General features: G+C 40.4%; 1 protein-coding gene across 1 annotated transcript in view; it reads right to left on the reverse strand.

Moving 5' to 3' along the window:
• Window positions 1–21,166, reverse strand: part of COL5A2 (collagen type V alpha 2 chain) — a 175,029-nt gene that overhangs the window by 29,810 nt on the left and 124,053 nt on the right. The window contains exons 16-30 of the mRNA XM_075608452.1: window positions 20,809–20,862; window positions 19,313–19,357; window positions 17,408–17,461; window positions 10,053–10,151; window positions 9,531–9,575; window positions 9,337–9,435; window positions 8,173–8,226; window positions 6,647–6,754; window positions 4,784–4,837; window positions 4,474–4,572; window positions 3,135–3,188; window positions 2,063–2,161; window positions 1,925–1,978; window positions 1,768–1,821; window positions 1,203–1,256 (exon numbers count right to left, since the gene is read on the reverse strand). Of these exons, the coding sequence (XP_075464567.1) occupies window positions 1,203–1,256; window positions 1,768–1,821; window positions 1,925–1,978; window positions 2,063–2,161; window positions 3,135–3,188; window positions 4,474–4,572; window positions 4,784–4,837; window positions 6,647–6,754; window positions 8,173–8,226; window positions 9,337–9,435; window positions 9,531–9,575; window positions 10,053–10,151; window positions 17,408–17,461; window positions 19,313–19,357; window positions 20,809–20,862 (1,026 nt within the window). The remainder of the gene's footprint in view (window positions 1–1,202; window positions 1,257–1,767; window positions 1,822–1,924; window positions 1,979–2,062; window positions 2,162–3,134; window positions 3,189–4,473; window positions 4,573–4,783; window positions 4,838–6,646; window positions 6,755–8,172; window positions 8,227–9,336; window positions 9,436–9,530; window positions 9,576–10,052; window positions 10,152–17,407; window positions 17,462–19,312; window positions 19,358–20,808; window positions 20,863–21,166) is intronic.

Below are 21,166 nucleotides of genomic sequence, written 5' to 3' on the forward strand. Positions count from 1 at the left end.
GGTGCAATCACATAGATGTGCCTCTATGAGGCTGTCTATAAAACGCGCCAAGGCGCACGAGAGCAGAGGCGCCGGCACTCGCGATGTAGGAGGAAACAGAAAAATCTGTTTTCACTAGCGGCGGCCAGGCGGCAGCCGGGTCACGTGAGCTGTTCGCCCAATGAGGGCGAACCAGCTCTGTGACATCACGGCCATGTCCCCCGACACGCCTCCCCGTCTCCTCTGCATGCAAGACACATATCTCCTGCTGCAGGCGGCGGGGAGAAGCCGCGTGAACGCGGGCGCCCTCTCCAGCGTTCACCATGGCCGCAGCCTTACATTGTGTGCCCTAAGCTTATTCACCTACTGTAATTCATTAAGAAGCTTAATACAGCCGATCCTTGGTCAAAAAAGTACAGAGCATGTAACCCATGCAGAGACGGCACTTTCATAAAATGTCTAATGTGCTTTTAGAAACAATGAGTAAAATTAGCTAGTATGATATTACAGAGGTTCTGCAGTGGTGAGTATGTAAATGCTTATAAGAGGTAAAAGATATTTGTCAAATTACTTGCCTATACATTGAAGGCAAATGTATATGTAAACATACTTTGAGAAGTACTATAAAGAAAGGGTAAAACAAAAGACTACTATGATTCTTAAAGAGGAAAAAGAAAATAACATTACCTTTGAAATGGAATAGAAACACGTAACAAGAGGTTCCAAATGTGGTGTTGAAACATAGGGGATTATTCATTAAAGTAACACAACTGGTGACACAGTGTTTAAAAAGCACTATAATGGTGAGTAGTCACTACCATGCGAAAACTCCCACTCAAGTCAATGATTTTGGCGAATAACCCCCATTGTGATGAAAGAAGAGCAGGAAGAAGAAAACAATACAGGCATAAAATAATGTATAGTACATTAAGACTTGCTACAGGAAGCTTAAAGGCACTCCAAAAAACTACTTCTATATCACCCACCAATAGAAGCACTAATGTTGTATTTTGGAGGGTTTTTTGGGCTGTTTTTCTGATGAGGAGACAGCAACAGATTTAGATAGTAGAATTTTGCGTGCTGTACTATATTTATGTTTAACATACAGTTGATCTTAATTGTAAGTCAATACACACACACATCAAGCACAAGTCATCTGTCTGTCACTGTATGGTTACACCAATAAAGACACAGTATGAAGATAACATATAGATATATTATACCTGGAATCCTGTTGGACCAGGTGGACCTTGTTCTCCTCTTTCTCCTGCTAGACCCTAAACAAATCAATACAAATAATTGTCTTTGAACATACATACATACAAATATACATATACAATGTATGTGTTCTTACAGAGACATAAGGCTATTTTAGGTTAAGTTGAATCAATGACTACTCTGTTTAGAAAGCCCTGGGCACTTCTTTCATATAATCATGAGGTTAAAACACAGAAGAGACTCTAATCTAAAGAAAGACGCACATCTTAAAAAGGTGAAAATCTTAAAGATGCATTAACCACATAACACATCCCCAGGTAATTTAGTAGCAAGTGTTGATATAGACATTATTGGCAATTTACTTGCTGCTAAGCCATAAAAGCTCATGTACCTATTCATTACTGTTTAATAAATATGGCCCTATGTATACATATAGCCCTGTACGTACATAATAAGCCCTATAGATAATCATTTATTTATAGTATATTTTTTATAATATATAACTATTCTGGCTTACAGCCAACGTATAAACTTTACCACCTAATAAGGTTAATCATGCTTGATACTTACGGGTGGGCCAGTAGGACCAGAAGGACCAACTTCCCCATCTTTTCCAGGAGTTCCCTAATGAAGAAAACAAATCAAAGAAATAGGAATATATTATATCCTATGTATAATGTCTAATAGCAGAAGAAATGATGCAACAAATAAAGCCACTGATACTTACTCTTTGCCCAGATACACCAGCACTGCCTAGTTCACCTGGCTTTCCAGGGTCTCCCTGTTGGGAAAAGGTTCCTTGTCATGTTTGAATGGATGGATGAGAGCATGAAAAATCACTGAGGTTATTTAATGCCATCCTTACACTGTTGCCTTTTGGACCAGCTGGTCCCATGCCGCCAGGCTCACCACGTATTCCAATTGAACCAGGTTGGCCAGTGCGACCATCTTCTCCTGCAGCTCCCTGGAAAAAGGTAGAATGTGTACTATATCATGCACTGGTAAGTCACAAGGCCTTAATTTATATACATCAAAGGGGCCATTTGGAACCTCAGCTTCTGCATATATAGAATTATCCCCACAGAATTGTAAACATGTCCCAAATCGATTTGCTAAAGTTCCCATGATGTTTTAAGAAGTTTGTGAATCACCAAAATATTTTTGTGATTTGAAGATTCAATGTCTCCATTTATTTATGTAAATATTCACACAAAGTCACCAGTACAGTTGTCAATATTCGTGAAATATTCACAAATGTAAATGCCAAGATGCTCCTAAGTAACATTTGATGCTGGTGATTTTTGACTAAGTTTCACATCTCCAAGACTTTGTTGCCAGCTTTAAATGTCTACAATGAGAACTTGCGTGAAGGATTTGCCTGCCTGGTAAGGATTACATTGCAGAAAAGGGTAATATGCAAGGCCAGCTACAATGCATGTGTTTTATATGTCCTGTTTCAGCTACACTTTTTTTTTGATACAATATGATATCTAGTAATAGTTGCCCATAAATGTCACAATCCACAAGTCAAGTGTCAGTTCCATAGTTTTATGTTAACAAGTACAGTATACTAGCCCCCATTCATTAGAATGTCTGTATTTACCTAGGATCAGGGATATTCTAAGACCAGCCCCTTATTTTCTTAGATCTACTTCTAATTAGTAGTAGTAGTCACATTTGACTACAATTTAAGACTTTATTATAATTCAAAATTATGCACTTTGGGGATATTAGCTTTGGAATCCATCAAGGATGTTCTGCTTTCTAGAAACGTAATATTGTGTAGCCAAGAGGCAGTGCTACTTCAATGGAGATGACAGACAGTGTTAATGCCATCTTGGTATAAGATACTAGACACAACTGGACTTCTATGCTTATTTCAAGTAAGGATTACAATATAGACAGTAGACTACAACATTTGAAAGAGTGCTACTTACTACTGGTCCTGGTTTGCCTTCTGGACCCTGGACTCCAGGATTTCCAGTTAGACCCTGAAAAATACAAACGATAAAGTACATGCAGTATAAAGTCTAATACAATTGTTTATGAGCCATATGCTTTTACCTACTGTGTTCAGTTCTGAAGACCATATATTCAGAAGGACATACATAAGATTAATGAGATTGCAAAGAGTTCATAAAATACTGCATGATATACATCATAACACTTATTGGGAAAGACTAAAGGACCTCAACATGTGCAGCTTGGAGGAGAGAAGGGAGAAGGGAGAGGTAATAGAAACAGTAAAATATATCAAGTGTTTCAACAAGGTACAGAAGGGAAGCATATTTCAGAGAAAGATCATGTTAGAACATGAGGTTGTGCTCTGAAGCTAGAGGGTGGTAGGCTCAGGGGAAATGTGAGGAAGCAGTTCTTCATAGAAAGTATGGAATAGTCTCCCCAGAGAGGTGTTAGAGGCGTAAGGGAATTCAAACTATTTGGGATAGAGACATGGCTAAAAAATATAAAAGAAAGCAAATTAACAAATTGGGCCCGAGGTTCAATAAAAGATAAAAAAAATGGGCAGATTGGGTAGGCTTGGCAAGTAGTTTATATCTGTTGTCAAATTCTATGTTTCTATGTAAATTATTATGTTTGTTTTAAACATTAGTTTAACTTTATACTGGATTTTTTTTAATGTTGATCTATTAACTAATCACCTTTCTAGGCCTTATGTATTTCATTAAAAGAGGGGGGAAATTTGGATATGAAAGGACGATATTCCTGCTTGTGAAATACTGTAGCTATCAATGTGTTTATAGTTACAATAATATATGTAATTATATTTATTTTTTTATATTGACAGAAATATACTATATTTAGGCACATACCTACTAAGTGATGATAGGCCTCTTCCAGCACCAGAAGACACATCACAGTCAAGTGAATATGCCATAAGTTGTCTACTGGCGCTGGATGATGTTTTATGGAATTGCACATTTAAAAAAAATATAGCTCTTAATGACCTGATACTTCAGATATTTAATTATGATTACATTAAATATAAAAAAACTTATGCAAATATTTACTTTATAACCCAAGGCTGCATTTACTGGAGTTGACTTAAATTAATAAACTATTGAGGTGGTTTTATCCACTACAGTTCTCCAGCATGCACATCATAGTTACAGTAACATGTTGATCAAAATCTCATGATGTAATGATGGTAGTTTGGCATTCAGCACACTACATTATACAATAACTATATTTTATAGTACATTAGATAATCTGGAAGTATCATTCCTTGCATCTGTTTAATTACAGTATGTTACTCACTCTGGCACCAGGAAGACCAGGTTCTCCAAGTCGTCCAGGATCCCCGTTAGCTCCTTTAGGGCCTGAAATTCCTGCAATTCCACGTTCCCCTTGAGCTCCCTGCAAGGACGTGACACAGTGAAAGGCAGAGTTACCATTTCTCTTTCAATTCAAAGGACACTCAGGATCAACTCTACCAAGAAATGTACATGCTAGCTCAACTCTTACGTGGAATAAGGTATCACAACATCGTACAGTATTATTTCTTCTTCGCATACATGGAAAGCTGTGAGCTGCAGGTCAACCAATATGGGATGAAAAATGACATTACCTTTGGTCCGGGCAATCCATCAGACCCGGGGAAACCCCGGTTACCGGGAACACCCTGAAATAAATGAGAAAATAAAAATACCACTTGTGAGCACATTCACATGTTCCAGAGAGGTCTGCAACCCTGCCTTTCCACATTCTCTCTTAGGCTAGGTCCCCAGTGGCCATAGTTATGTGCACGATGATGTGCGTGCCGCACACAAGACACAGCCCCCTATGGGGCAGGCCCCAGTCGGCGTGTGTGCGTGCGCGCGCGCACAAGCCGCGATGCGCGACCACGTTGGCCAAAAGACAAGAATTTTGTCTTTTGGCGTGGCGGCCGAGCATTGGCCACATCACGTTGGCGGTTCAGGCAATGAGGGGGAACCAGCCGCGTGACCTTATGGCCGCGCCCTGCCACCCCGCGTTGCTAGAAGTCCACCTGGTCGCGCTGCTGCCGGGAATGAGCGCCACCAAGCACCCAGTTGTGCACACTGGGACCTTAGCCTTAGCATGCAGTGCTTCCAAGGCAGCCAGGGATTCTCGGTAATGACATGCAAATGAGCACTCACAGTGTCACTTTTTACTTCTTGTCCATTTTAACATGGATCCCTATAATCCTGCCGTATTACAACTTTTTCAGCAAAGCTTGGGTTAAATAAATGTATGGTCAGTAAACCTACTCACAGACAGCTGTTTTGACTTTTTGGGTCTTATCCTTGTGAGATTGGTTAGTTAGTAGCTTTGCAATGTGAAGCTGGTACGTGACTACCACTAGGACACAATATAAGTTATGAGTAAAAAAAAATACAAAAAGTGACAAAAACCCTCCACAGTACCGTGTACAGCTAATTAAAAGACCACTTGTGTAGTCAGAATTAATATAGTACAGGAAACATTTATAAATTAGACTGTGCAAATTAGATGAATAATCTAAATAAATGAAAGTTATCGAATAAAGTAGACCGTAATTCAGAAAGCTTGAAAGGACTACACAAATTCAATACACCATGACCTTGTTTTTCATCATTCTAAAATATATACAGTTAAGATACAAATTATGGACAAGAATGGAGACAATGCATTCAGGACCCGGGACAGGACTGTGCATGCTACAATTAATGTAGACGGTTATTTTCTTTCTAAAATCCTAATTAAAAAATGGCTGGAAATATTTTTTAAACAATGTTCTTTAAACCTTGACGATAAGCAGATCAACTAGTGGTGGGAGGAGTGGCTTAAAGGGGCAATCCCTCCTAGGACCAATCCCTTCACTCCCCCATATAGAGGCAGCAAAAGAAAAATACATTGTGATTTCATTTCCAATGAGCTAAATATTTGCTTCAAACATAATTACATTAGTTTAAGGAAGTCAAGTAGATGTGTTTTTGATCAGCTACCAGGGATTGCACCATTAAACCACGAGCAGGGACCATCAAGTATGATTTGTAACTTGTTTCTGGGAGAGAATCATCTTAACAAATTAACCATTTATTTGGTTCTTGTAAACTAAACTACATGTATTTTCAGGGTTAACAGTACAATGCTGGTCATCCATGACAACATAGAAATCCCCTGTCCAAAACGGTATTAGTGTTCCCAAACACAGTTTGGTTGTTTCCACAGATGGCCAATACTTCTGCTGGTAATAATGCATCTGTTTTGATATTATTGTCCATTATTATGGTTATTTCTTGAATTATTTTAATGTTGCAAGCCAACATATTGCTCAGTATATGAAAACATAATAATGTTTAACTCAATACAAATGAAGTTGAAGACAAATGTAATTGTGATTCCTGAATGCTAGAATGCTAGCAGCCAGGCTTTATTCTCTAACATGTACAGTATTTAAGATGATACTGTACATAAAAGCTTCCCATACCCTTTCTCCAAATGGACCAGCTGGACCTACTGATCCTGGGTCTCCACGAGGTCCTCTTTTCCCCTCTTCACCTTGTGGGCCTATTGCACCTTGTGGACCATGTGGACCCTGTTGGGAGAAGAAAGATCTTAAGCATTACCAAAGACACACATAGCTATATATACAAAAAGATCTGAATACCCAGAGCTTTACCAGTTAGAATCTACATACTAGTATTACATGGAGTGGCATTACATGTTCAGAATCTGCTCTGCTATGAAAGGAACATGCTACAATTTAAAATATATCAGGTACAACAATCCATTCCTAACTGTCTAAAAGGTCTTCTGCATTGAAAGGAAGGACAAAACTAACAAAACTAGAGAAAATATACATTGTATTCAAGGTTCTCAGACCTCCTTATATTCGCAATGCTAATTTAATGTTTATTACAGGTTTGAAGCATGTTGTCTCTGGAGCTGAACTGTGTTCATTTCAGCTCTGGGGACCCTCTGCTTCTAGAGATATTTATCTCCATAGGGGGCGCCGGTATCTCTTTGGAGTTTAAATGTCCAGGTCAAGTGGGCCAATAGGAAGCAATAAGGGATGACGTCACAGCTTCCTATTGGCCCGCGTGACACAGGATATTTAAACGCCACCATTTCGTTAGGTACAGAAGATCCCTGGCTACAGATACCGGCAACCCTACAGAGGCACACACTTCTGGAAGCAGGGGGTCTTCGGAGCTGAAATTAACGCTGTTCAGCTCCAGAGACCCCGGCTTTAATCCTGTAATAAAAAAACCAGACGCTTCCCCCTCCTGCCCCCGATATCCTCTTCTGCCCACGATATCCCTGCGGCAGCTGCCAGGGAAGGGAGGTGGGCTTGGGGAGGGGGCACGGGAGGTGGGCTCGGGGGGGGCAAGGCCACGGGAGGTGGGCCGGGGGGTGCGTGGGAGGTGGGTGCGCGGGAAGCTGGCCAAGGGGGGGAAGCGGGCCGCAGGAGGAGCTGGTACTTCCCCCTCCGTCCCACGTTGGGAGCGGGCCAGAGGAGCTGGTACTTCCCCCTCCATCCCACGTTGGGAGCGGGAGGGGGAGCAGACGACAGAGGAACTTGGCTTGTACTTCCCCCTCCGTCCCACTTTGGGAGCGGGGGGAGGCAGGCCCTGCGCATGCGCGCCAGGACAGCGGAGAATCGGCGCCATTTTTTTAAACTTTTTTTTTTTCATTTATTTAATTAACTGGTGCCCGGCCGCGCGGGGGCCCGGCCTGACCCACGGGGCCGGGGACGCAGTACCCTTTGTCCCCCCTGTGCCCTCCCTGTTGACGGCCCTGGATCCATGCGGACGACCATGGCGACACTATGAGAATTTACTATGCTATTGTATGTTCCATTTGAATTATATTGCCCATCAGCTATAATCAGTATGTTCTTATTTATCTTTCTACATAAAGGGATTTGCAGCTGCAAGAACAGACAAATCAATGATTCTAGGTGTGTTTTAGAATTTTATGAACATGCTTTAATGTGAATAGACTTTTACTTACAGGTTCACCTTTGGGACCAAATTCTCCCTTGAAGCCATGAATTCCTGGATCACCCTAGAGAGCAAATAAAGTTACTGGTAACAAACATATGACAATTATTGCAACAATTCCTAATTTTATGTTTAAGTATAGGCACATTTTATTGGAAAGACATCCAGAATTATGAAAGTAATATATCTCTGTGGAATCACATTGGAGCCTACAATTGCTGTTTAGTTTGAGAACCTATTAATGATGCTTAATAAAATAAAATAAATGCTATGGGTGCTGACAGCAGATTTGGTAGAATGCAGAGATTTGAGAGGGGCCATGGGTCAGGACGACCCAGGATAGCAGAACTGCCTAGGGAGAGAAGGAAGTTAGAGGCCAAAAACCTGAAGCTTTAAGAAAAGAGGTCAAATTAGGCTGGGCCAATTCCTGGTGCAGACCTCCATACAGCTGCATGAAATAAAACAGGCACTGGGACAAGCTATGCCGACTGAAAAACGATCACTGTAAAGTATATCAGGGTCCTTCAACTGACAGAAAAGGATCTTGATGTTGCCCTTAGACTCTCTGCTCCTACTTATTTCATCCAATTTGTTTAGGCAGCTAAGTGCAATAAAACGGACTCGAAAGTTAAGACAATGTAAATATATGTAGTACAGATGTTATCAATATTTGCAAAATGTTAATATCTAAAAAAATCTAAGGTCTTTAAATATGTCTCAAATGACATCATAAAAAGCTTGTGGCCCTTCACCTAAATGTATACTAATCTGTCCCCATGACATTATTTGATAAACTGTCCTTCTGCAAATGATATGCCCAACGAATGCTTTACCACTATATATGCTTAGCAGGAGATACTTGCCTGCCTTCATGTAAACTGAACTGGAAGTCTATTATTTGTAATAGGCCTTATTTGCAACCACACTTTTATACATAAACTTTAGATAGTTCAGTATTTAGAACATCTGTATACTGTGGAGCAAGCTACAACAGGGAACCCCTAAACATCAGTATAGAAAATTATTAATACATTCAATGCTGATTCCTCCCTTAACAAGATGCAAAGTTGGCTTCTAGTTCCCACATTAATTATGGGCATCTAACTGAAAAGGCGTCTTCTCTGACCTATATCTCTGTATCAACTAAAGTTTGTACAGGATATGATATATTTACCACTGAGCCTCTGATACCCGGTGCTCCAGTACTTCCTTGTGGTCCATGAGATCCAGGTGGCCCGGAAAGACCAGGTGCTCCTGAAACGCCAGGAGTCCCCTGAAACGGAAGCATCATTATAGTGAGCAACGAAAAGTATACTGATGATTAACAAACTAATGCAAATGTAGTTGACTCGATTGTGAATGACTTACAGTTGGTCCTTTAGCTCCCCCACCACCATCGGTTCCCACGGTACCCTAAAGAACAAAATGATTCAGATGCATTATGTAGTAACAGCATCTTGAAATGTCAGTGAGATAATGATACAATAAATGATTATCTTTCTACGTTGTATTAGTGTCTCAATGTTCTTGCTCTGCCTATTCAATATTAGGTTTTGTAACATGTAACAATTGTGTAACCATTGTAAGCATTACTATAGAACATGGAAGTACTACAGCAAATATTTACCAAACCTTCTTCTGCAATTAGACACCCTGAAGTGCTGGAAAACACCTTAAAGCCCATTGCCGTGAACAGGTTTTAAGGTGTCTTCCAGTGTCAGAAGCTGTCCTATGGCAGAATATAGTAATATATGGCCCTTTATGCAATTATATGGTAACACCTCTATATACTCTAAAATATAATGTGCATATACTGTTTAAGGTAAACAACATATAACATGTTAACTTAGTAACTCGGAAGCATTTGACAAAAGCAAAAAAGTGACTTACTGGCAGACCCTGCGACCCAATAAGCCCTTGAGATCCAGTTTCACCTCTTGATCCCTGAGGACCTTCAGGTCCACGTGCACCTGTTGGACCAGCTTCACCCTGAGGTTAAGTAAGAATCATAAAATTATCAAATGTAATGTACACTATATATAAATCGTATAGATTTTTAGAAATATATATATATATATATATATATATATATATATATATATATATATATATATATATGATAGATTTTTAGAATTATCATCCATTATATATATATTATAATATTATATATATTTTAAAATATATATATATATATTTTTTTTAAAAAAAATTTGGGGGGGGTATGCAATATGCAGTTAAATCATCTTTAGATATATATTATTGGGCGTATGCTCCATACTCAATATGTGGTGAAGCTGTTTTTAGATATACATTATGAAGTATAGACTCTCATTCAATATGTTTTTTTGTCAGGGAAGATTGTTGTCCCATTCTTTTGAAGGAGATGGCTTTACAGCACTGTTGGCTGTAGTTCACATACCATAAGACATTGAAATAATGAAATAGTATAAACCAGCATTATTAAGAAGATGTTAAAAAAACTGGAATATATGACTAGAAACCAGTTTAGCATGAGAACACTAATTTATTGTTGTAAAATGGTTGTCCTACTTATTCATAAGATCTATTTACTTTTTTAAATCTTGTAATTTTATGCTTAGTTTACAAGTTAGAAGAATATCCTAGGATTGGAGCGGAGCACAGCAAGAGAAGATGGGGGACCAGCAAGGTGTGGATTAAAAAATTATTTATTGAAAAACATGGTATCGGGGGACAAAACAAACACTGACGCGTTTCAGGCAAAACGCCCTTTATCAAAGAGATGATTCGCGTCTTCTCCCTTTCACAGTCTTATAGACAGCTCCCCGCCCCAAACAATAGTGACGCCGCGTCAATTTGGCGCGAACACATGAGAATCAATATCATTGGTCAGACTCTCCTCCAATAGGATCTCTAGGTTTGGTAGGTGCGTCTCATATGTTAGAGGAGTGACGCGCAGACCTCACGGTCTCACGAACAACTCCCCACCCATAAACAACAATGACGCTGTATATATTAGGAGTGAGAGCATATCAATGGATCTAAATAATGGAGCTCTCTCCAATCAAGTCTCAATGACCAGTGGGTGCGTCCCATGGGAGCGAAGAGTCCTACAAAGACTGACAGTGGGGATAAAACTTATTTAACATAAAGAAAATAAGAAACAAATCAATAAAAGAAAAGAAAAAGGAAGGAATAACAGACATTTAAAAAAACAAATAGAATTAATCTGCGAATCAGTTTCTTGAATAGGTGAGGACAAATGGGAAAATGCAAACTTATTCAGAGCACACATATCTATAAAATCACACAAATATAGAAGAAACAACAAATTATAACAAAATTGAAATATATAAAAGTAGATAGATGCATATATGATAACGCTTATTACATTAATTTGTTGTTTCTTTAACTATATTTGTGTGATTTTATAGATATGTGTGCTCTGAATAAGTTGCATTTATCTTTGCATTTTCCCATTTACCTGAAACGCGTCAGTGTTTGTTTTGTCCCCCGATACCATGTTTTTCAATAAATCATTTTTTAATCCACACCTTGCTGGTCCCCCATCTTCTCTTGCTGTGCTCCGCTCCAATCCTAGGATTTTCTTCTGCCAAGACACCATAGCTTGATGCACGCACCATAAGGAAGCAGCTATTCGTGAGTATTGTTTCTCCCCCTATTATTTATGGGGAGTTGTTGACCAGAAACAGTATTACAGTGAGAGATTTCTGTTCTGTGGAGTACTGCATGAGACTGTTTTACGCTTAAGCTTATATTTGTCTCCACTATATGGATAGTCATGATTCAATGAAGGGTCACTGTTACTCAAAACACTGGGTCCAATATCTCCTTTAGCTTTATTTTTGCCTCCTTCTACACCATGATATATGTGCCTTGATATATGGATTACCAATATGTCTCAATCTTACTGAGCACTGTTACTTGGACCCGTGTCCTAACTACCTATTAGTTTACAAGTTCTTCTGTTATGTTGCGTCAGTCAGTATCAATCAACTCAAAGAAACCAATTTTGACCTGTTTTAGAAATTCAAAAATCGGTATGACTTTTCTAATCATTTCAGGCACCTATAAGGATTTGAAAATCCTTTAAAAAATGTTATAAACACTGTAACTTGAACATTTTTAAGGTAAGTCACGTTCTTTAACTATTTTATGTAATGTAACTCTTCTTTGAGCAGGACCTTGCACAGGTAAAGTGCCCCCCCACCCTTTTCCAGATGACTCCCCTTGATTGACATGGAAGCCAGGGGGTTAATATTCTCAGATTACAAAACCCAAAGGTTTGCGGTATGGAGGACTACATTTGTTTAAGAAAACATATGTTTAAGAAAATTATTATGTTGTATACAAGATGTATTGTAAAGTTTTAGTAGTTGTCATAAACCTGGAGAAGTGTAGAATCGTCTTAGGTTAAGATTCTTTTTTTTAATTAAAGGAATGAGAGTTTCTCAAAGATGTATCAGCATGTACTGAGCTTTGAAAACCTCAGAGGTCCTATATATCACACACACACACTCACTTATTAGCAGTACAGTGGAAAGGAAGCATTATTACCAAAAGGATGTGCGTGTGTTACACAAGAACGCCAATGCACAATTTTATTCAAGAAGAATAAGCAGTTGACGAAAGCTGGATTTTCCTCAGTTTACAGTTCATCTTCAAAACCCTTAATGAGTTCCTAATATACAAACCTTTCCCTTGTTTCCTTTGACTTTGCTTGGAATTTCTTCTTCTCCTACACTCAATCATAATCCTCTGAGAGCTTTCTTGGCTCAATACCAAAACCGAGATTTTTCTAGTCACTAACGATATGACCAAAGAACTGCGATTTCTTATCTTCTATTTAACAGTCATAGGCTGGTAAAATACTACCATCCTGTACTGCACCGACACACTTTATTCGAGCAAATACCCGGTATGTACCTGGCAGATACCTGGAATAAGCCACTACTAACCTCTGACAAGCCCCGTTGCATTTGCCTTCCCAGCCTGGGTTCATGCCTGGCTGATGGGCGGCTGATCTGTTAAATGATAATGATTAGGATTTAATAGGCTGCAATGCTTTGCGTGTCTACCAGATGGCAATAATTCATGAATTGTAATGCAGTTTATATATATATACTGTGCAGTATTGCAGCCAGCGGGAATAAAATGCTTCAATCCCTGCTTGGAAAATAACTCAATGTACTCGGGCAGAAAACAGTCACAAACCTCAATACACCCGGGTATACCCGAATTCGTGGGACTAGCCAAGCTCGAATAAAGTGTGTCGCCAGTGTACCTTATTGTCAAGGTTGGTGTGTTTAACCATTTTTGTTATCTCTTGCTTCTCCCTCACTTTTATCACAGGTATAAACGCTGGGGTCCTTTTATTCAATTAGAAAACAAAGATGGTCATTTTTCAAAATGAATTAATTTTTTGCATAAAATCGCTATTGTCCTCCATTCTGTTCAGGGCCGCCGACAGGGGGTGGAGAGCTGGGACACGTGTCCCGGGCCGGTGGTTGGAGGGACCAGCCGGCCAGTGCTTCAAGTTGGGCCCGGCTAGAGGTCAGGCCCAACTTCTGCATCCAGCTGCTGGGCATCTGGTTGCCGCCTCTGGGCCCTGGCTCTCCCCAGCTGCTGCCTGCCTCTTCTCAAGCCAGGCCTCTCTCTCCCGCCGTTGTGTGCTGTAAGCTGGGCACTCCCGGAAGTCAGGCCAAACTTCCGGTGCGAGAGGGGCAAGCCCGGTGTGGGAGAGATGCCCGCAGCAGCTAGGGAGAGCGGGGGCATCTCTATTGCGTTGCAAAACGCATTAAAACTCCCACCAGCATAAGCACGTTATCGTGAGATAACGGTTTCAATAATGTTGGCTGCATTTGCACGCACTAAATTCTGCCTGCACACAATTTAAAAGGTTTCACAGAAAAATCTTTCCATGAAACAAATGGGAACCATCCTTTGGATATTTTTTAATTTGTTCCCATTCAATGTGCCAAGTGTTTTTTTCTTGTATTTGTCTTAAGTGCAGTTGGGATTTTCTAAAGCCAAAGTAGCATGAGAAACTAACTGATTACACACCATTTAAAGTAATGAAAACTTCTATTGTTTAAAACGGTCTGCGGTTCATTATCCTATGGCGTACAAAGAGAGGATCTTTGCCAATTGTAACTTTTTAACTGCAGCTGTCTCCTTTCTGGTGATTAAATAGCACCTGTGGACTTACATTCATTAACTTTTGAGACAAAGAGCCATATTTACAGAACAGCACCATTCCATAAGAGAATTTACAGAGCCAGAAGACATCTTATGGTCCATTCTAGTGAAAATAGTAATGCGCCTTCCAGCACCAGATGTCTTATGGCATAACACCACTTAATGTACTCAACATGCCCCTATACTCCATGGCTTCTACTGCTGAATATTCTATTGTCTGTATTTGGTAGAGAACTATTTCATATGTATATACAAATGAAACCATGCATCTGTTACATTAGCAGGGAAATTAGTTCCAAATATGTAGTTAAAAAATATACATAACTGTAATAATAGAGGGGCTATTTACTGGAGACATGATTTAAAAAGGTCTCATTTTTATATTTGTATTGGTGGTAAATTGAGCAGAATAGACGTTTTGTCTGCTTTGAAAAAAAAAAAAATCCAGAAACACTACATAAGTAAAAAATATTATACAGAATTTAATGTAGAGTAATAAATGCATTTAATGTGCCAGAAAAATACTTTTCCCTGCTGTTTAATATCTTCATAAGGACAACGAGGCTGGACAACATCAAAACTTCAGCTTTTTGTAAATGTGTTTATAACTCTTGACTACAGTACTGTAATTAGATATCAAGACTAGAGATGGGCAATTTTTTTCTGAGTCTTTTAATCCGATGTGGATTGGTTAATTCCTCTGAGACGTGTAGTTCTATAGCTCGGGTCTCAAAAAGTGGAAGTTGCACTCGGATTAAATTCTAGGGGGGTGGGGATAGAGAGAGATGTAATCTGGGGGAAGATTGTTTAACAATCCAACTGCAGATTATGAATCCGCCGTGAGGATTTCAGCTTCAATATCGAATCTGAATACAGATTCTTAAAAATCCAAACAGATTGTACCAGCAGTGGTTTAGGATTAATTCGCTCTGATTTTTTAGTACAATTCGCAGGCAGATTTGAGTGGGGTGATGGGGCAGATTTGGTTCTAAAATATCTGCGGAAATCCGGAAATAAGGATTTGGACCAGTTCGGTCACCTCTAAACAAGACATTGGTTTTGCCTTAAGAATGATGCCGTGAGACAATTTTGAACACACTCCCGGTATAGTACCAGAGTACATATACATATTTAGCTCTATGTGCATCAACTTGGAAATCTCAATAAGGATGAGTTAAGCAACACAAACTCGGTTCGGTCTAAGGCCTGGGACATAGTAAGCGCTTAGGTGCTGCTGCTCGCTCTCGCTTGCTGCCGCTCGCTCTACCAGGAGCTTTTTGCTGTCCTGGCAGAGGAGACAGCAAGCGCGCTTGGGAGGCGGGTATCACTGTGTGTGTGTGTGTCACTTGGTAGCTGTCAGTGTGTGTGTGTGTCACTTTGAAGTGGTCTGTGTGTTTGTGTGTCACTGGGGAACGTGTGTGTGTGTGTGTGTGTGTGTGTGTGTGTGTGTGTGTGTGTGTGTGTGTGTGTGTGTGTGTGTGTGTGTGTGTATATTATATAATATTTTAAAAATTAAAAAAAAAAGACATGTTGTGAGAATAAATTATTTATTAACATTGTGCAACTTTGATAAATATATTCACGCACATACGCGCGCGCACCTGCATACACATACACACACACACACATGCATGCATGCATACACACACACACACAATGCACACACACATGCACACACAAATGCACACATACATACACACACACACACACACGCATACACACACACGCACACACACACACACACACACACACACACACACACACACACACACACACACACACACACACACGAGACATGGATCGGGGCAGAAGGGGGACAGGGATCAAGGCAGAAGGGGGACATGGATCCGGGCAGAAGGGGGACAGGGATCCGGGCAGAAGGGGGACAGGGATCCGGGCAGAAGAGGGACAGGGATCCGGGCAGAAGGGGGACATGGATCCGGGCAGAAGGGGGAAAGACCATCAGGGGGCGGGCCGGGGGCGGGCGCGTCACTGGCCGGGGGCGGGCCAGTGACGTCACAGAGCTGGTTCGCCCTCATTTAAATTCCCCTAAGACCTGCGCTTCCGCAAGCGCGCGGAAGCACAGGTGAGCCCCTACTAAAGCCGATCTAATTGCGGCTGTAGGGGCTCAGTGCTGAGCGGGAGCGCGCATCAGCACGCTTCCGCCTGCAAGCGCCAAACATGGCGACGGCCTAAGGCTTTGTCCCCGCTGGCGCTGAGCGCGCTCATGCTTGGAGAGCTCTCCAAGCATGAGCGCCGGGTGTCCTTTAAATTTTCATAAGCACTCGCACGCGGGGGGGGGGGATGGAGAACAGGGGGGACGCTGCAGGGGAAGCTGAGCACGCTAGGAAGTTTAAAAAAATCTGTTTATCTAAGCGCCGATGAGCGTGTGTGCCCGCACATATGTGCGCGCGCATCGCGTGAGCGGAGACCTGTATGTATGAATGTATGTATGTATGTATGTATGTATGTATGTATGTATGTATGTATGTATATATATATATATATATATATATATATATATATATATATACATACATACATACATACATACATACATATACACATATACACATATACACACACACACACACACAAAGTCAACTCGCCAAGCGCCTAAGGTGTGTGTCAATATCCCTGGCTGATAATCTTATGTGTGTATCTGTAGAAATTACAACGGTCCTTTGTTTTTAATTTGTTACGTTTGGTACAGTGCAATGACACATATAATCTAAACTTCCATGCATCGAACCACGTTTAACTTTGCCTTGTTACATAAATCATGAAGTATAAATGCATTCTAGTTATATGTTTCCTCTATCAGGCTCAAAGTCGCAATACCCGACTTTCTCTCTAAAGGAAGTTAGAACGTTGAAACAGCCATGTCTTAACTACTATTGCTGTTTAAGATTGGGGTCAAACTTCAGAAACTCTGCGCACACAGATTACAATATTTGTTAAAATGGATCAAAAACTACTAGAAATACAGTAAAAGAGAATACACATACAATTCCACTTTATGAACAATGCAAAAAGCTGCTTATTACCTTCATACCAGGGGCACCAGGAAATCCAGAAGAACCACTTAAACCAAGAGGACCCTGTTGGATAAAACAACAACTTTTAATAGTTCACAATCAGTTAAGTTATAGCATAATGCCTCTGTTCAAACTGCTGTGAAGCCAACTAATCTGTGCTGGAGAAGAGTTCAGTAACACTCAAATGAATAGGGCTAAAGCTTCTCTAATCAGGGGAAAGACAGCTTAACAGGATATTTAAGAGTAGCTAAAGTGTAATTCACTTTTTGAAGTCTCTCAGATCCTTTATATAAGAACTCCTGATCAACATGTACAATTAAAATGAATGCGGTTCAGCTCCGGAGACCCCTTGATTCAATACTGTGTAATTAAAATAAAATCCAGTGCGATCGCCTGTTAGAGCTGTGCAGGGAGAGGGACCGATTATGTCTGCTCTCAATGCACAGCTCTTCCAGACTGGTGCAGCCCGGTAGGATTAACGTAGCAGGAGTCCAATTCAGAAGCAGGGAACGCCCCTGTGTTAATCGTGCTGGTAAATTTCCCCCAGCACAGCACTTGGCTGTGATCAGGCCGCACTAGGGTCGCGGTTCGCCCGCTCGAACGGCAGGGGGGAGATGAATCTGATTGCATTGTATATAAATATTTACACAATCATGGGTTATAAATACAGAATTAACAAGACTTGGTATCCTCAGCATTGCGGACAAACATGTAAAAGTGTGTTGTGCCGGCGAGAGTGTCTGCCGCAATGAAGCTGCGGGGGCTTCATGCTTCTGAATGGGACCCCCCGCAGCGTTAATTATTCAGTGGCTCACCTGCCGCGGCCGTGTAACGGCACATGGCAGCAGCACCAAAGACTGTAAGTCTTGCTACAGTACATCTGTAAATTACACATTGAACATAGATATAAGCAGTGTTCGACAAACCTATACATTTGCTCGCCCCGGGCGAGTGGATTTAACCCCCGGGCGAGTAAATATTGGCCCAAGCAGCACTGGTACTAGGTACTGGTACTAGGTGGCGAGTAGATTTTTTTGTGTGGCGAGTAGATTTTTTGGTGATTTGTCAACCACTGGATAGAAGTAAAGATGTGGAAAATTTGCACCAAAATTTGGAATCAGGCAAAATTTGCCCTTTTTCAGTGGCGATCAATTTTCCTGCCTCGTCAAGACCCTGAAATAGGGGCTTTGCCCTCCTTCAAAGTCCTATTTCACGGCCTGGAGCGCCATAAAAAGGCTTGGCGACAATGACAATTCTTGGTAAAACTTTTTAAGCAATGAGCCATTTTGTAACGTTGGCAACATTTACAGATATGAAGAAAATGAGCGTACCCCTTTTGGACACATTCACAATCTTTTGATAAGTAAAATATTATAAGCAAAGCTAGAAAGTAGTCCTCCTAGAATATACAAAAGGGATATTTCCAATTTAATGTATTATTCTGGAGCTGCAACACTATGGATAATATCAGGTTTTGCAAATCCATAACGTCTTCCAACACTTTTTTGCCACTTATAAGCCATGCACATGAACATTTTTATTCTTTCCTAATGATGAACAATTTTGCAAGTGGAAAGAAGTTAAGGAACTCTTTAAGAAAATAAATGTTTTGACCAATTACTTATCACTATTAAAAACAACAATAGAATTTAAGTTATCCTACCTTCTTCATATAGAAATTAAGGGATGTAACTGCTTTTTAGTGTATGGCTCTACTCAATATGCTGTGAAGTTGCTTCCCCCATGCCAGAGAAGAGATCTACTATATGAATGGAACTGAAATCGTCTTCAGCACTGGGAAGCAGCCTCACAATATATAAAACAAGGGCCTGTAAGAAGATGCCCCCCAGTTTTGCTATTCAAAATGAGGTACAGTAATGTTACCCAGTGAAAAAAAAGTAAAATATGACCTACTAGTGGTCCAGCCTGTCCGACAAGTCCATTAGCACCCCGTGCCCCCTAAAAGATAAACATTTCAATGAAAATGGGTTACATCTACGTTTTTATAAAAAGAGCTGTCAAATCCAGGGAAAGTGGAGGTAAATCCAAATGCAATAATATTGTTATTTAAATAACAGATACAGCCAACAAATGACTACTGATTTTGGCCATCTTGGAATACTTTCTCAATGCACGTGGAAATAAAACCAAATTGCTGTCAATGTTATATTATTCTAAAGAAGGCCGCAGGTAATTAGGAGTCTAGTAAAAATAAATGAAGCTTTGGTTTTGATAACGATTCAACAATACTTCTCTGGAACCCAGTGTAATCTCTGTCATTAAAATATGCAAAAACACTTTTGAGAAGATTATGTGTGTAACATATTGAAGATAATAACCACTATTATCTTTTGCAATTGCTGTTTGCATTCCAATATGGCCCTTAATCTTTCATCTAATCTTTTGCTTATAACTAATGTATATAAAAAATTAAAAGATTGACATCTATAAAAAAAAAAGGGATATTAAAATGAGCTATGCTGTTCACTTACACTAAATGTGAGTTAGCAATTGATACATGATGAAACATAACTGATTCTAAATTATATTGGCTGACATGCTCTTGAAAGCAAAATTATAGTTTTTGTTTTTTTTAAACTAGTAATTTTACATTAGTGATAGAATGGAATAATCATTTCATTAACAGAGGCTATTCAGCAATTATTGTCCATATTTACTAAGTGGTGCCATAGTAATATAAAAGGAACATAGCATGTCTTCCGTCTCTGAGAGGTGCCTTGTAGCAGGGGTGCACAAACTTTTCAGTCTGCGCCCCCCTGCCTGCTCTCCCCCCTGCTCGCCGCCCCACCTTACCTGTTCTCCGGCGTCTTCTGACATCACGATTGGTGTGTGCCCACGTTGCCATGGCGGCACATCGCCAGAAGCGACTGGAGACCAGGTACAGTAAGGGAACTTACAGAGGCCTTGCATGCGCTCCCCCACCATTCAATTTAATGCTCTGGGGAAGAGTGCGGGGCCTCTGTAAGCGCTCCCTCCTCCCCACCCAGAAAATGTTGTGCCCTTGGGGGCGTGCCCCCTCTCCCCAATTTGCCCACCCCTGCCTTATAGAAGAGCACCACTTAATAAATAAGGACCATTGTGTTTTTGTATGAAAACAAAATAAAAAATAATGTATATCTCCACTATAAAAAATAATTCAGAATTAAAACTAAAAAGAAAAGTGGTATAGAAAACAAACCATCCCTTTCCCAGTTAGTCCTTTAGCCCCATTCCTATTACGTTCATAATCACTTCATGCAGTTTAAAAAATTAAAAATAAATTAAAAAAAAACAAGGTGCTGGTACCTAGTTCCCTTCATTTACCCTTATCTGCCCTTATCTATAACTCGGTTATTTATCATGCATAGTGTAGGATTTTAGATACTTCATGTAGACATTATTGTACTTACAGGTGTTCCTTGAGGTCCAAGCCGTCCTCTCTCTCCAGGCATCCCTCTCGGTCCCTTTACAATAGAGAAGCCAAATTATGCAGTGGTTGGTGAATAAAAAACAAAGTACAGTAGGTGCTGTGTCTGGTTTCAACATACAGATGTAGCAAAACTACTGTAACTGTCTTCAGTGCTGCTGCCACAGGCAACCGCGGCACTGCAGGATAAACGCGGCAAGGTGGTCCATTCCGAAGCAGGGACACCCTGCAACCCCATCATGGCAGTGTATCCGGCGCATGCAGACTTTTGCTTGTTTGTCCACGTTGCCGAGGACAGCAAGCCTTGCTACATCTGTATAATAAACCTTTATTCCATTTCC

Source organism: Ascaphus truei, chromosome 7 (genome assembly GCF_040206685.1).
Source record: "Ascaphus truei isolate aAscTru1 chromosome 7, aAscTru1.hap1, whole genome shotgun sequence".
Classification (NCBI taxonomy): Eukaryota; Metazoa; Chordata; class Amphibia; order Anura; family Ascaphidae; genus Ascaphus; species Ascaphus truei.